At 45.2% G+C, this 15,871-nt stretch overlaps 1 protein-coding gene across 2 annotated transcripts in view; it reads left to right on the top strand.

Annotated features, from left to right (window-relative positions):
- The window catches only part of CUX1 (cut like homeobox 1), a 1,145,546-nt gene that overhangs the window by 1,099,235 nt on the left and 30,440 nt on the right, over positions 1–15,871 (top strand). For both annotated transcript variants that reach the window (XM_069226953.1, XM_069226954.1), the window contains exons 19-20: positions 9,823–9,906; positions 15,005–15,061. In XM_069226953.1, coding sequence (XP_069083054.1) covers positions 9,823–9,906; positions 15,005–15,061 — 141 coding nt within the window. The remainder of the gene's footprint in view (positions 1–9,822; positions 9,907–15,004; positions 15,062–15,871) is intronic.

Here is a 15,871-nt window from a genome sequence, read left to right as displayed (position 1 = left end):
CTAATCAGCCATCCGCCGCCCGTGACTCGGCCAGATGTGTTTCTGTATTTCTAATTGTGTAACTTGTATTGTTTGCAGCTGGAGTTGCGGTTTAACCCCAGGAGCAGGCTCTCTCCCCGCTCCATAGCTCCTCCTAGCGCCTCTCTGCCTCTCTTTGGTTTGCGCCTTTTCACCTCTCATTGCGCATCTCTCTGTATTCTGCGCATTTCTCTTTTCTTATTGTGGACGTCTTTCTCTCGTGTGTTGTCTCTCTCGGTATTGAGCCTCCCTCTCTGTGAGCTTCCATACGCCTTCCCTACGCTGCAAATACTGAACTATTTCCCGCAGTGAGCCGTCTATATGAAGGCGCCCAACTGTTAGCAAATGCACAAATAAATCAAATGCATATCAAGTAAACATAGCTGCCAAGGTTTCATATTGCTTATGTGTGACATTTTCATATTTTCACTGTAATTATGAGTGACATTTCAACGACTATGAGTGACACTTTCTAACAAGCAAAATCAAGCGATGAAGACGAGGGAACCATATAAATATCGTAATATATAATGATCCTATACCTTCCGTTATACACCAGCTCCATCTTGTGGCCTTTGATAAACACTACTAGGAGCTTACTTAGCAAAGTGAGAAACTGGAACAAGGTTTTACCACACTTCAGGACTTGCGTGACAATCTCAGACATCGCAGCAATGCGGGAAAATTACCAGAAATGCGTTATTCTAAACCGAGATGTGTGACACTTGGCAGGGCTAGTAACACTCCTGCGAAGGCGCCTCTGCTTACTTCTTTTAATCTTCATTACCTGCAGATGGAGTTAAATGGTGTTTAGTCGGAGGCACACTGACCACAAGTAGTGTTATTATCCCTGGGTTTTAAAATGAGTGCTAACAAAGATATCTCACTGCTACATTCTGTGGTGGGAAACGAGAAAGAAAAGGGTATGTACATGCTTGAAGCAGGTTCACACTAAAATTAAGTATTTCATAACTTTCTAATAGTGCACACTTGGAGCTTCGACATTAGCGGCCTGTACAAAGTAAAAAGAGCGAAACATGACTGAAACAAACAAGCACTGGCAAAGCCAATAACCTTCACCTTTGGGACCTACTTGCTTTGCTAATGGTTTTTAGCTTTGCTATACAGCGGAAGCATGGCTAAAATAAAAGTAAAAATAAAAGGCACTATGACACATCAGTCACATAATTTTTAAAGAGCACACACCATGCATGCACGCCTACAAAATGACTCAAGCGTTTTTTTAAATTTACTGATTTGGATCAGCCAATTGAAAAAAAAATAAGTACCACAAATATATATATTTTTTTTTTTGTTAAATGTGAATGGGAGTCATATGGAGGGCCGTAGTGGGCAGAAAGGAGGGAACGGGTGGGGGAATGGGGGAAGCAACAGAGAATGAGTGAGGTGGAGAAGCAGTGGGTGAGAGAGAAGGAGAGCACTGGTGGTGAAAGCAAGACAGGGTAGGGAGGTGAAGTAACATGCAAGACAGCAACGTAGAGTGGGTGGGGAGAAGCACACAGGTGAGAAAGAAATGGGGTAAATACATGAGTGTGCGCACACCATTGAGGGTGCGAGGAGAAGCACCCATGTGACAGACAGCAACACTGAGTGCAGAGGGAGAGAAGTACATGCGGGAGAGCTGGAAAACACATGCACTCCCATGGAGTGCTTAATCCAAAAGAAAAAAGTAGTGCTTTAAAAGCAAACGGTGGAAGTATAGAAGCCAGCCAATCACAAGAGATGTTAGGGAGGCTATGCTCCATGGATTCATAAGCTAGGACACAAATAAGCAGGAAAATGAGTGACATGGCGTCTATTTACTTGTATAAAATTGTGTGTCCTCCTTAGATGTGTCCATAAAATTGACCTTTTGCCCTGAATTCTAACCCTTTGTCCTGAATTGTTATACTTAGTCCCCAGAATGTGCCTGCATTCCAGGTAGTCACTCTACATAGTGGTGAATTGGTGAATATTGCAGTGGTGTTACAAGAGTATGGGCTCTGACAGTAAGAAACACACATCTTCACATTTGCTGCCTTCTCTCAAAAATGTCATTAGGCTGGGTATGTGGCTTTAAGCCTTCCTGGAAGCATGTTGAATGGAGGAGTTTGAGTTATTTTATTTATATGTTTGTGTGTATACCATGCATTAAAACATGATCCATTTGTGTAAGAGAGGCACTGCCACATACATCCATGGCCCACAAATGGCACCTTTGTCAATTTCTGGTTGAAAAGTCCACAGATTTATTTTCTGACACCCTTTTCCGTGTTATTTGACAAGCACTACATCATGAATGAAGTATTGCACTGTTCTGGCACCAGCATCTGTATGTGATTATGTCTATTTAACTGCTAGAAAGTTCATCTTCAGCAGTGTACTAATCTGTTTAATGTACTGGAAACTCCTGCCTGCACCTTTTAACTTGATACAGCACAGTTACCATGACACCAGAATCCAAATCTTCCAAAATACATTGCCCTAATGTATGGTGGATAGCTATGTTCGGCTGGCCAGGGCTAGCATTTCTATTGGATTTAAGGCTTGGGATTTGAAAAGTTGATAGGACTAGGGTTCTGATTGGTTTCCCAGGCGAGGGTTTCATTAGATGATTTGGAGCTTGGGCTCTGATTGGTTGATAGGGATAGGTTTCTGATTGGCACCCATTAATATTATTATTACATTAATAATATTATTAATATATCTACCTATCCCTCTTACCAAATCTGATTAAATCATACAACATCACCTGTTAAAACTATGCAGATGCCACCCAAATCATTTTAAAGAAATGAACATCTCTACAGTTCTCTACTAGATCACTGCCTTTGTGCCATAAACACATGGATGATGAATAACTCTCTTATGCTAAATATCACAAAGACAGGGATTACGTCCTGCAGACAATGGCAAAAGTACCAGCCTAACTCTGTAGGGCCTAAGGAACTTGGAGCCTCTCCAGCAACATCAAGAGACGTTAGAAACCAGGAGTAACCATGGATTCACACCTATCCTTGATACGTCATGCTATCTAAGTCACAAAGAGTGTCTTCTACACATTGAAAATACTGTTGCCTCTTCCCATACCTTGCGCACCTACATAAACTGCAAGAAATCCTCACACTCATAATCTCCAAGCTTGACTATGCCAACAGCCTGCACAACATACACATTATACAACTCATCAAAATACTGCAGCAAGGCTTCCTCTTTGTCTTCACCCAAGAGGAAGCATGACTCCAGCCCTGCAATTACTCCACTTGCTACCTATAGCTAGAAGGGCAGTGTCCAAGGCAATCTGCATTGTCCACAGAGCCTATTAAATAAACCGCCTCAATTTACAAGTTAAATTGAAGCAATACAAACTAAATGAACACTGCACTCCAGGCATGCATCTTACCATAGGAAATCAGAGGACACACTTCTTTATTCAGTACAAGGCGCTAAACTCTGGAACTGTTTACCAGCCAGCATCAAAAGCACCAGGAGCTTATATACTTCAGAAGACAGTTGAAAACATGGCTATTTGCCAGATAACTCCACCTCCCACATCCTGGCGACAGGGCCCAGAAAACAGTCACACCCTCAAGCGCAGTCCTCAGCTTAAATCCATAAATTGCAAACTCAACCAGCAAACTGCTTTCGATATGCAGGTAAGCTAAGAAGGGCTGGCCTATTTTTTCCCATGCCGTTCTATAGTTAGGTACTTCCATATGTAACAGTTATGGCCCACAATAGTACTAAAACCATAATACACAGTGTTCAGCAACAGATTATAAGCTATACCTCTTAAAGTCAAATAAGACGTACCTGCTATGAGGGTTTACTATCATTGTACGGGTTAAAAAACAGCCATCACCAAATGAACAGACATGGAATGACTGAAGAGATCTAGCACACATTACTGTACAACTTGAAGGACTTTAATATAGTCCACCACTGTGGGTTCCAAATATCTATACAATCTGACCACTGCTTTACCTGGGGTAGTATGCGCTATATAAATGCGGCAATACAATTCAGTATATCCTTTGCCCTGTCATAGTTACAGAATGAATAGACTTTCAAAAAAAGGTCTGATTGTGCATCTTTTTATCATTCTGCTCTGCGTTTGTGAAAGCAACATTAGAAAACACAAATTTTGAGATGCAGCAGCATGACTATATCATTTTCTATTATGCAACCTGTGGCCCAGGCTTCTAAAGGATAATATCTCCCTCACTTCAAGAGTTTGCACACCCTTCTCCCTTGCACCTTCACAACACAGAGTTTGGAAATGTACATAATGGCCAAGTCTACTTTAGCTGCTGCATACTGATTTTCTGCCTATGGCACCTCCTCCCTCCCAGGTCCTACTTAATGGCGGCTGCAGTGGGGCATGCAAAAGGCAAGCCTGTCTGCACGTTCCTATGCCTGAACCACGCCTAGCACCAGGAACCCTGTTTCTTCCCCTATTCACCTTTAACGTACCATGTCACGCTCCTCTGTACCCGCAACTCTGGCTGCTGCTCACCACACTGCTACCAACACAGCATGAGTATTCACATGCGCTTCCTGCAAGCACGTATGCACTCTCCCACTCCCTACACCCACCACTCCCACACTAACAGCACCCAGCACCCCACTCGCTCACATGTATAGAAACCAGCCTACCATTCATACGGACTAAACATACTCTTCAACACCTGCTCTCTCATCAAACACACAATGGAGAACTTAGACCTACTGCATGACCACTCTCTGGAACTGCTCTTTCTCATGGATCATTGCTAACCCCAATCTCTCCACTGGACAAACCTACAGCCATTCCCACAAACAGGATCGCCAGGCAAGACCAACAGCACAATCCCGGAGGTGGAGTCCCTATCGTATTCAAAGGCACTATCAGCTTACATGGACACATCTACCAGCTCAATGAACACCTTCTGTTTAAGATTTACATCACAGCCAACTTCTCTCTGGATGGAATCCTCATATACAGACCACCAGGAGCCTGCATCAATTTCTCCAGTGACATCATATACTTTATTGCACCTCTCATCATCAATGACAGTACCTTCATCGTCTTTGGAGACCTTAACTTTCACCTAGAAGACCACACCAGCCCAAACTCTACGGCCCTTCTAAAAAAAACTCAGAAACCTTGACCTCATCTAGCACATTACCAAACTCACCCACCACACTGGACACCTCTTTGACCCAATGTTCTTCTCAATCAGCAATATCACAGTTGACAAACAAGCAACTATAATATGGACAGACTATGCCCTCATCAGTTTCAGCATACCTACTCTCTACCACCACCGGAACCACCCGACACAGCTGGAAAAGCATCACAGAAGAGGAGTGGGATCCACCCTCTGCGCACTGGATCGAGCACACCAGCAACTTGTTGAAAGCCCCCAGGAACCTCAGCAGGTGATTCACTACAAGCATCAATATCCTGGCTCCCCTTAAGGGCAACCCAATGGCATGAGCCCAACAACAGACCAGCTGGTACACAGAGGAACTCGGGCTGACAATTCCACTGCATGCAACTGGACACAAATGGAAAGCAAGTTGAGACACCACAGATGAAGACATCTCCAAATCAGCCCTAAGATACTACTACCAGCAGATACAAAACACCTAACGAACAGCTCTTGCAGATCTCATTGACGCAGGCACTAACAGTACCCAGGAAATCTTTGCCATCAAAGATTTCACTGCACCTCCTGACTCCTGCAGCAACATCACCCCATCACAGGGCCTTTACAACAAGCTCTTGGAAATTGTAACAAAATTACCTCCATATATGGCAAATGTGACCCTCAGCTGGACACAGTCATAGTCGCAACTCAACTTCCCATCACAGCCGAAGAGTGAACCACCTAGTGGCCTGCTGTCGCTACCATCAAAATTGCAGCTCCCATGAAGACCATCCACTGCGGGAGTGGGGGGGCATTTGAACTTCCGCCCACCACGCTTTTATTGAGGTAATTCTACTGATAAGTGAAGCACTAAACCCATCCTTAATGCCACTATCAATGCAGTCACATTCCTAGACACCTGGAAAAATTCCACCACCATGCCCCCGCACAACAAACCACCCACTGACCCTGCCACTTACAAGCCCATCTCCCTCCTACTATACCCAACAAAGGTCTTAGAGAAACTAATCAACCAATGCCTCACAGACTACCTCAGAAACCACCAGCTTCTCATCTCCACACAGTCCGGATTCAGGCCCAACCACAATACAGAAACAGCACTCATTGCTGCCAAAGATTACATCCGTACGATCCTTGACAGAGGAGGCATGGCAGCACTCATTCTCCTAGAATTCTCTCAAGCATTTGACAACATCCTGCACCCTATCCCCATCAGGCACCTACACAAGATTGGCACCCAAGTACCTAGTCTCCACTTTTCCTTCTTAACAGATAGAACACCCCTCAGTCTGGTACCGTACTCTTCGGAAGCACGCAAAGTCATCTTTGGAGTGCCTCAAGGTTCATTGTTCAGCCCCACCCTCTTCAGCAGTCCCTCTGGCCAAAATCATCCGCACACATGACATCACCATTCTCTGCTGTGCCAATGACACAGAAGTCATACTCTCCCTCTCAAACAAGAACCCCAACACAAGTTCATAGTCCACCTGACCGAAGTCGCTAACTGGACAAAAGCCAACCATCTCAAGCTCAACACTGACAAATCAGAAGTAGTGATCTTTAGCAGGAACATGTCACTGTGGGACTCCAACTGGTAGCCGGCCGAACTTGGTCCCATGCCACAAACCTCTTAATAGCAAACTAGATATAACCGCACAAGTCAACACTGTCACAGCATCCTGCTTTCACACCCTGAAGATGCCGAGGAAGATCTTCTAATGATGCCCAAGCAAAAATTGTCACTCATGCCCTAATCACCTGCAAGTTGTTGACAACTGAAACACCCACTACGCAGGGACCTCGTAGCATCTGACTAGAGGACTACAAACCATCCAGAACGTGATAGCCAGGCTCATCCTCAACCTCCCACACAGAACTCACATCACACCTCGGAGAGATCCACTGGCTCACGATACACAAATGCACTCTTTTAAAACTCCTCACACATACATTCAAGGCACCTCCGCTGTGCTGGACTCCACTTGCACTCTTACCACATACCAGCAGACCTAGATCAGGACAGGGATTCTCTTACATCGCTCCTAAAGCATGGGAATGTGTAAAAATACTGTTGATGAAAAAGTGTTGATACCATTATTAACAACAGGATTGGGAGTCTCATTGCTGATCACTACATTACCAAGGCTGCCTGCGTCTGTGAAGAAGGCGCTCCACAAAATGCTCCAGGACAGACCATCCTGGGTTTAAATCCTGTCAAATTGCGCAACGTGTGGGAATTGAAGGTCAACCAATGTGCAAGCAATAACAGCAGCTCCAATTCTAACTTTCTGGTTAACAAACGCCAAGGTAAGTACTGGCAAACCAGCATCCACAAAGTTTGTTAACATTGGCCTTTTTTTCGGGCCTGCTGCCCATGCTGGTCACCGCTTGTCGAGTCTCAGCTTCACTCGAGCCTGCTTGCCATCTCTAAACTTACAGTAGGTTGAAATTGGACAGTTTATCTGTTTCGTGAGAAAAGTATGTTAATTGTCACGAAGTAGAAAGCACATTAAATGGGGGTCTTGGTTTTTGAGGTGTGGAGAATTAACAGGATTAAAAAGATTTATTTGTTCGATGCAATCCAGCTGTGGTGATCCTTCATTTGTCATTTGGTAATATGAGGTCTATTGATGATGTTGTCTAAGCTCCTGGGATCGGATTGGTGATATCTGTGTGTGGCCAATTCACTTTTTATTCGGAGCTACGTATATGCTACATGTTTTTTCGGCTCAAGGAGAGCTATTTAATGAAAGGTGTTTTTGTGACTTGTAGTACTTTGGCCCTCATTATGAGTCTGGCAGTCCATGGACAGATTTACGGATGTCGGGTGGCCTGCCACGGTAGTGGTGGTCTGCCTGCCATATTATGACCCTTGCGGAGTCACCACGGTGAAAACACTGCCAGGCTGCCGCCACCATGCAGCCTGGCGGTCTTGGCATTTCAAATCCGACAGGGATTATGAGTCCCATTTCACCAAATGTTTCTTGGCAGTTTACATCGCCAGGGAAAGGCTGGAGGAATAAGTTACTCGGGGCTCCCCTGGGGGCCCCTGCACTGCCCTGTTGTGCATTTACTGCCCGAATTAAAGGCAGTGAAATATGCGACGGGTGCTGCTGCACCTGTCACACCGCCACATTGGCGCCGGCTCCATTAGGAGCCGGCATCAATGTAAAGGCCCTGTTTCCCGCTGGCCCAGCGGACGGAAACAGCGGGCCCAGTGGGAAAATCATAATAGAGCCGGTGGGGGCTTTACTGCACTGACAGTGAAGTGAGGAGAATGAGTTCCGCCGAACTCATAATGACCGCCTTAGTTCTTTGCATTTGTGGTTGAGTCTTAATTTCCAGATTCTCTCTTTTCACGTTTCACTCAAAAAGATTGTCTTGCTCTGTCCAACTTTCCTGTCTTTGTTAGTCTAATTTTTGGCTTAAAAAAACTTTTGCACTCCTTAAGTATTTTTTTGGCCTACCAAATAAAATTGCGTAGATGACCACTGCTCTGAAAGCAAAGCATTGTGAATATAGTACCTGTTGGACAACTGTCCTTGGTTTTTAACTAAGCACACCGGCCATGAGGGTATGGAGCAAAGCTTGTCGGTGTGATTAGGTGTGCATTGCTCTTTGTTTTACTTTATCTTAAGGGTTACTGTAGTCAAAAAGAAGCTGCCATGATTGCTCACTGGAGAGATGTTCTCACCCACTGATGTGTGCATCACTCTATGTATGTTGTTTCAACCTCCTTGGTGCTTGTTATCTGGTTTCTTGTGGCAAAAATGTATTACTGCCCTCGAAGTACCCTCCAGCTTTAGTATCTAGGGGCACTGGACACTCTATGTTAATATGTCTAAAGGTTGAGACAGAAGGTACCCATAATTGAGAAGAAACGCCCCCTGGGCGTTAGGGGTGCGCTTACTGCTTGGATCTCCGTACTCCAGTGGCTTTCATGGGTTGGAAATCTCTGCCTCTGTCCCTGACCCAAGGTGGACCTGTGGATAGCACTGTTGTGCCTCCTCAGTATTCCTGAGGGAACATCCCAGGAATGTAGTGAGTGTTTCCATGAGAGGGCGCTACAAGTTCAGTTGTTAAAGAAAATAGAAATCCTCAGATCTTCTGTCGTTTAAGAAAAAAATATGGAAGATGTCATTCTGTTTAAAATTAACCTGGACGTTAGCTCCATTGCCTGGTAAAAACCGAGATGGCATTCATGCAAAGCACATTTTATAAACATAAATAAAGCTTATTTTTAACATTATAGATGAAAAACATATAGAATAGAAGTAAGGGGTATATGGCAGAGTGTTTTTATTCACTGACAAATATATGTTTTTGAAAAACGATTAAATGAATAGCTTTTTATTTTACCGTGTAAAAGGATATTGTTGAGAGGAATGATTAATCCACTGGCAACGGTGTCATTTGAAAAATTCCTCCAGCTGTCTGCAGTGTTAAAACATATTTCCAGGTAACTCTAATGGGAGGCATCAAACCGTGTAGGTGGGATCCTAGAACTGTCTCCCAAGAAGCAGAAAGTAATAGAGCGATGAGTGTCAGAGGCCTAGTGATAGATACTTTGAGTTTCTTGATACTTTGAGTTTCTTGATATTTTGAGTTTCTTTGTTGACTTAGTGATTGTTTCCTTCTGTCTGCTTTGTAGGGCGGAAGCAGTGATGACACAGAGCTCCGGTACTCCTCACAGTACGAAGAACGTCTTGACCCGTTCACGTCCTTCAGCAGGAAGGTAAGACTATCTTTAGGGTACCTTGCTTGGATCCCCTTAACCTCTTACGCACAGACCAGAACTTTGCATGTCCTTTTAGGTGATCTGTGTTTGTCAATTTCGAGGTACTTCAGTGGAGGTCAGTCCTGAAATTCAGTGGTAATGCAGAATGCAAACATGCAAAGAGGGCATGGATTCATTGTCCAGTGTTTTGATGCATGCAGAGCTTGGATACACCTTGCTATAGTGTCACTGCCTCTGGGTGGCACAATATCTGTCAATGTGGGAGTCGAAATGCTGCTAGTTTGGGAATCTTCTTTCAAGTTATAGTGCCTTATAAGTATAGAAAAAAGTTCAATAATTCTGTAAATTAATGTAGGAAATCTATAGTATGATCACAGAGGCTCAACATAGGAAATTAGAAATCTGGAGAACGATAGATTAGCAATAGAATAATTTCTTGTGCATGGCTCCATTGATATCTTTTCATTGTCCTCACACACTGTCTTTGCCCCCTGCAAGGTTCCACCACAGAGCTGGCTGCAGGTTTTACAGCTGCCTCACTACCTAAGTATCTTGTAAAATGCCTGCCACTTCCGTTCTCGCTGTCCTTGCTCCCTGTAGGCTGTAGATCGCACTTTCGGAGTCTCAATGATGCTCTTGCTCAAGCCTCATAGCTGTATTTTAATGCTGCCTCAACAATCAACCACATGATAAAGATAATGAACATGGCAGTCACTAGAAATTGGCTCCCCTTCCACTCTTTCCACTGTCCTCTAGCACACACTGCGCGCGCTCCCTGCAGGCTTTAGGACTCAGGCTAACAATCTGAAGTACGCTGTTGTGCAAGCCTCGGGGCTGCCTGCGGCTTTTTAAACGGGTTCACCAGTCAACCACATGGTAAATCCAACACATGGCAGTCACTAGAAAGTGTCTTCACCCTTAACCGTTCAGATTGAGATTTTCCTGTGTGGTGGCGGCGAGAGAGTAATTCTGTAGTTGGGATGAACCCTCAAGGTCTGTGAAGAGTCTTGAGGGGAAGTACCGAGAAACCTCCTTATGTGCATTGCATCAGTTGAAAGCTCCAAGTGAACGGTTGTGGTTGTGGAGATGGCAGTGTGAGCCCGTGAAGGTGTATCACTAGGAGAGGGACTACCAGGCACAATCCAGTGCCATTTTCACTCCCTGTGGGTTGTATAACGCCATCAGTCCTCCAATCAGTTATTAAATATTTAGATATTTGAGATCAACTTTGGTGGTGGTTTAGATGGGAAGAACTGGAGAAGGATCAATTGCTTCAACCAATCAGGCAAAAAGTGAGCACGCAATTTTTCCTCTAAATCTTTATATTGGAAATATGAAAAATGGACCAACACGTTTTTGAGACAGTTCAGCCTTCTTCTGACATTTTAAGAAAAGGCATTTTCTGTTCCAAACTGTGGCAAATGGGCGTAATTACCCCATCCCTCTGCCTGCACCCCTCAACACACACAGGAGACTTCTTCCACGCGGTTGGACCTACACTGGCCTTACCCCATTTTGGTCGGGAGTCCTGGCCTGTCTGAGCAGAATCCTGGGGTGGCTGCTGCCCTACAACCCTAAACACACCTTGCTGCATCCCAGACATTGAGGGCAATAGGTACAAAAGGACCCTACTATGGATTGGGCCAACGGTGGCATTGCCAGATACTGGAAATCAGCAGATGTCCCTCCACCCTCAGAAGTGGCAGATCGGATTGGACAGGTGTATGGCACTTGAATATCCATATACACTGCCAGAGGCTGCCTCCAGAAGCATGGGAGGGTCTGGGGGATCATACTTAATCCCCACAATGACCACCCCCAAACCTTAGATGCAGAGGTGCGGGCATACGGAGTGTGGGGCAGGATAACCCAGGGAGACGTAGCAGGAGGGCAGGGGACACTGGAGGCACCTCGGCCCAAAGGGAGGGGAGCGGATAGCATTGTTGAGACACCATGTCTTGCAGCATCGCTCTGAGACACGCTGAGTGACCACTAGCTAGCTCGGTGGGGTTACTGAACTGTGCTATGTTTCATTTGCTGGTTATTGCAGTGGAAATGCCAACAAAATGTATTGGAAAAAAGAAAAGGCATTTTCGATCGTCCCACTTTCTGTATGCTTGCAGTGTGGCCAAAGTAATTCCTTCGGTGTTAGTGATGTGGCTGATTTTCTGTGGCCCTTTGAGGAGTCAGACCGTGACCCAGAGGCCTCTGCGTTGGGACCAGATGGCTGTTGTGGATGCTAGAGATCACGCTTCGCTGCTGTCTAAGTAGGAAAAGGTACAGACCTTGGGTAGTGCTGTGAAGTCTGGTTAATGGGGAGTTGCTGCCAGGCTACGTCCATATTCTTAGTAAAGTGGGTTTGAAGCAGAGGTTGCTCTTTATGACGAGGTGTAGAGATTTTACTTTGGGGTTGAGCTGAGGAGGGAAGTCTTCAATCCTGGGAGAGCCAGTTGTGGCTATGGGTTTCTTTCAAGCTGTTAGAAATTATACGTTTGGGTTTGGTACTGGACATATATGAATGTCTTAAGATGAAAAAAACGTCTTGCGTTGCAGATGACACGATTTTTAGATTGTTGTCGTTGGTGTATTGGCGGGCTTGATTCTAGGAGGACTAATGGATTCTTGTGGCTTTCTGCAGGTCGCCGCTCACATCTGGATCGTGCAAACTGAATGAATTCCTCAGAGAGAATTGAGAATAACTACTGCATTAGAGAATCAGTGAGTCCCATGTGGGTCGAGAGATGTGTACCAGGCTTCGATGGGTGACTTTGTCCAAGGCTGCAGGGAGTTAAAGCAGAACCAGAAGGCAGGGGTCGCTGTTGCGCGTCATGAGAAGGGCTTTGTCTACAACTTGGAGAGTTACTGTTGCAATGCTTTGGCTTAACTTGAAGCCCGCGTTAGCTGTGAAGCGGGAAGTGGTCAGCTGCTCTATCGACGACCATTCACAGAAAGGGAAGGTGAACGTTTAGCCTGTGGATGTTAGGGTGGCTAGGTCGAGGTTGGCTTCGGCCTCATTCCTCTATATGGTCCTGGCCACTCCTCCGTGACTTGCAGTAGCCTTATAATGTTCAGTGGAAGGTACTTTTTCGCATATATGTTTATACTTCTTCCTGATGGATATACAAGATGTCTTCCTGTGCTTATACAAGGACTTTAGCGTGATCAGTCAAACTTTCGTGTTCAGGCAATAAAAGATCAATTATTAGCCCCACTTCCCCATAACATAAATTATGTGAAGGATCATTATTTTGATGATAACAGTGCTCTAAGACCTCTTTGACGCCACCTGTTGGCGTGCAGGGGTACTGCTCATGAAAAATCTTCCGGATCCAGTTTGACGCTTGGGAAATTCAAAGGTAAGGAATCTGCGGCTAGTCTGCGTCTCTACCAGATAAAGCGTTACTGAAGGTAAGAAACTTGTTCATCGGGGGCCCTTATTGTGCATTCTCAGTGCGGTTCTGAACTATTGCCACTATGGGGGAGACTGCTGAGAGCCCTGGGCCCATCAGAAAGCAGTGGTTACCGGAGTACCTATTACACCACACAGCAGGAGGGAGTGGTGATCAAAGTGAGTTGATAAAACGTGCCAGGAGAGAATTAAGGAGAAAGTATGCATCAACTCTGGAAAACAAATGTCATAAACTAAGGCAACAAACTAGCTGCGGCATTACAGGCGTGTCAGTAGAGGATCACTGACAGTGTTCTACAAGAGAAGGGTCGAAGGCTTGCAAACAAATTAATTTTATGATTAGTCCGCATGACACTTCCAGGGGGTGGGCCGTTCAGATGAAGGGTTCGGTGTATGAAGACTGAGGGATGAGTGCATAGCGCCCCGCCGTTTACTGCGCTGAGACAGAAATGAGCCGCCTTTGCAACCTGTCTGTGAGACGCGATGGGGGTCTCTGATGTGACTATGGGGGGGGTGCAGTCCTCCTGTTCATCTTACGCACGTGTCCTCCTTCCGCTGGGGGGTCTCCCTCAGAGTCTTGTGCCATCCGGTTATGTGCTACCTTTCATTGGCTAAACACTGTGTTACTAATGAGACGGAAAGGCTGACCTGGCTGATCGCAGAGATCCAACCACCTGAGCAAGAGATGGAAGCAGGAGCATGAACGGGGAGTGGGGCCAGGGTTAACCAGATGCACAAACGCACTCATGGTGCTTCCAAAATAATCCTTGTGCTTTCACAGGATAACGATGCTCCCCCACTCCCCCATGGCCAAACTATAAAGTGCATCCTGAGCTTGTGTTTCCTGGTATGATGTCTGGACACGCACACAGCTTTCATTTTATTTTCCTGCGTTTCACTTTCTGTCGCCATAATTTATTTCTTAGTTGTGAATCAGAAAGTTCCGTTTGTCATTACAGTGAAGGGTGCATGTAAATTGTCTAATGCAGGCAACAGTTGTCATATTCTGTTTATTTCTCTGCCTACTTTTCAGTGTGCACTGTCCTGTTACCTAACCAGTTATGAGACGCCCTGGTTAAATAACTGTGCAATGTTGTGCAAGCGCCATTCATCACAGTCCATACAATGCTTGTGCGTCACGTGACTCAGGGCTGCATCACGTGTTCGTATGATATTTTTTCTTTCCCTGAGTTGCTAGACTCACTGCCGTTATTTTAAAGGCAATTTCCCTGCCTAATTGAAGATGGTGGTTGCCGGTGGGGGGCACAGGAAATCAGTCTGAGGACCGGCGCTTGATTTTCTGCATCAGACATTTCCCACGATCAGGAGACAGATGAACAGAGAGATCAGAAGATTGGAGAGAGAGAAAGATGGAAAAACCATCACAAAGGCAGACAACAGGCACTTGCAAAAGTGAGCTAAAGGGACAGGGGGTCTCTGATAGTGGATTCAAGTGGCACTGATATTCCGCGCCAATATTGAGTTGTTTCCCAGAAGAGCTTTGGCACCGGCACTCATTCGTTCACAAATAAAGCACTGGCCAATTACAAAAGTTAAAGAATATGCATGTTTTGTTTATTGCTTAGTATTTTAGTGGGAGTGGCACGTTTGTTGTTCTTTCTTCTAAAGTGACACCCTCAGCGCTTTATTTTATCAGTTCACTAAAAATGACTTTTTATGTTTCAGGAACGCCAGCGAAAGTACGTGAATCTCAGCCCTTGGGATAAAGTCACTCTCGGCATGGTAAGCACTCAGATGAGACATTACGTGTGCAGCAGCCGTGGCTGCGTGTTCCAAAGCGTCTCATCCCATTGGTTGTCAGCTTTTATTTTGATTCTTAACACTTGAGGTGAAGAGAGTTGTCGGGTCTCCTCCTGAATCTGGTGCTTGGGTCTTGACATCACCCCAGGCATCAACAACGTGGGTCCCACAGCTGTACCATACCCAGGGCAAAGGGAGGCTAGTCGACCACTCAGGGGATTTTCTCTGTGGCCGATTTCAAGCACTGAAAATAAGTGTTTTAATCCATGTCTGCTCTCTCAAGGCAGTGATCTCTTATTAGGATGTATGGCCCAATGATGGAGTTCTTTATAACTCAATATAATTCAACGAAGTGAATCTCACGTCCACACCGTGAAAAGGATTTAGTGACACCGTCAGTTGTCATTAGCACAATTTTGGAAGAATCTGCAGTGTATTCATGGAGTGAATTTCAGACAAGGAAATTGTGGCGCCTGGTTTCACATGACTTGTTGAATAGAAATAAGGCGGTGTCAGACTCCTTACGGCTTTGGTCACATTACCGAGATATAGATTGCAGTGCACCTTTATGGAAGGTTGCCAGCTGTGTGTTCTGATGTTTCCTGCCGGTAAGGTGACTTCTCCTTTATCACATACGAACGGCAGATTCAGTTCACAGTGACTCTCACACTTTCATTTCCTAAGCGAGTCCTGCAAAGCATTCCACACTGCCTGGTTATGAGTGTGTGAAACCTACCTTACGCCCTTAACTTTTGACAATTGCTTTCGAGAGGCAGACTAATTTCACAGTGA

This window comes from Pleurodeles waltl, chromosome 3_2 (assembly GCF_031143425.1).
Source record: "Pleurodeles waltl isolate 20211129_DDA chromosome 3_2, aPleWal1.hap1.20221129, whole genome shotgun sequence".
Lineage (NCBI taxonomy): Eukaryota > Metazoa > Chordata > Amphibia > Caudata > Salamandridae > Pleurodeles > Pleurodeles waltl.
Note: the sequence above shows the minus strand (reverse complement) of the source record. Positions and strands in the feature narration are given on the sequence as shown.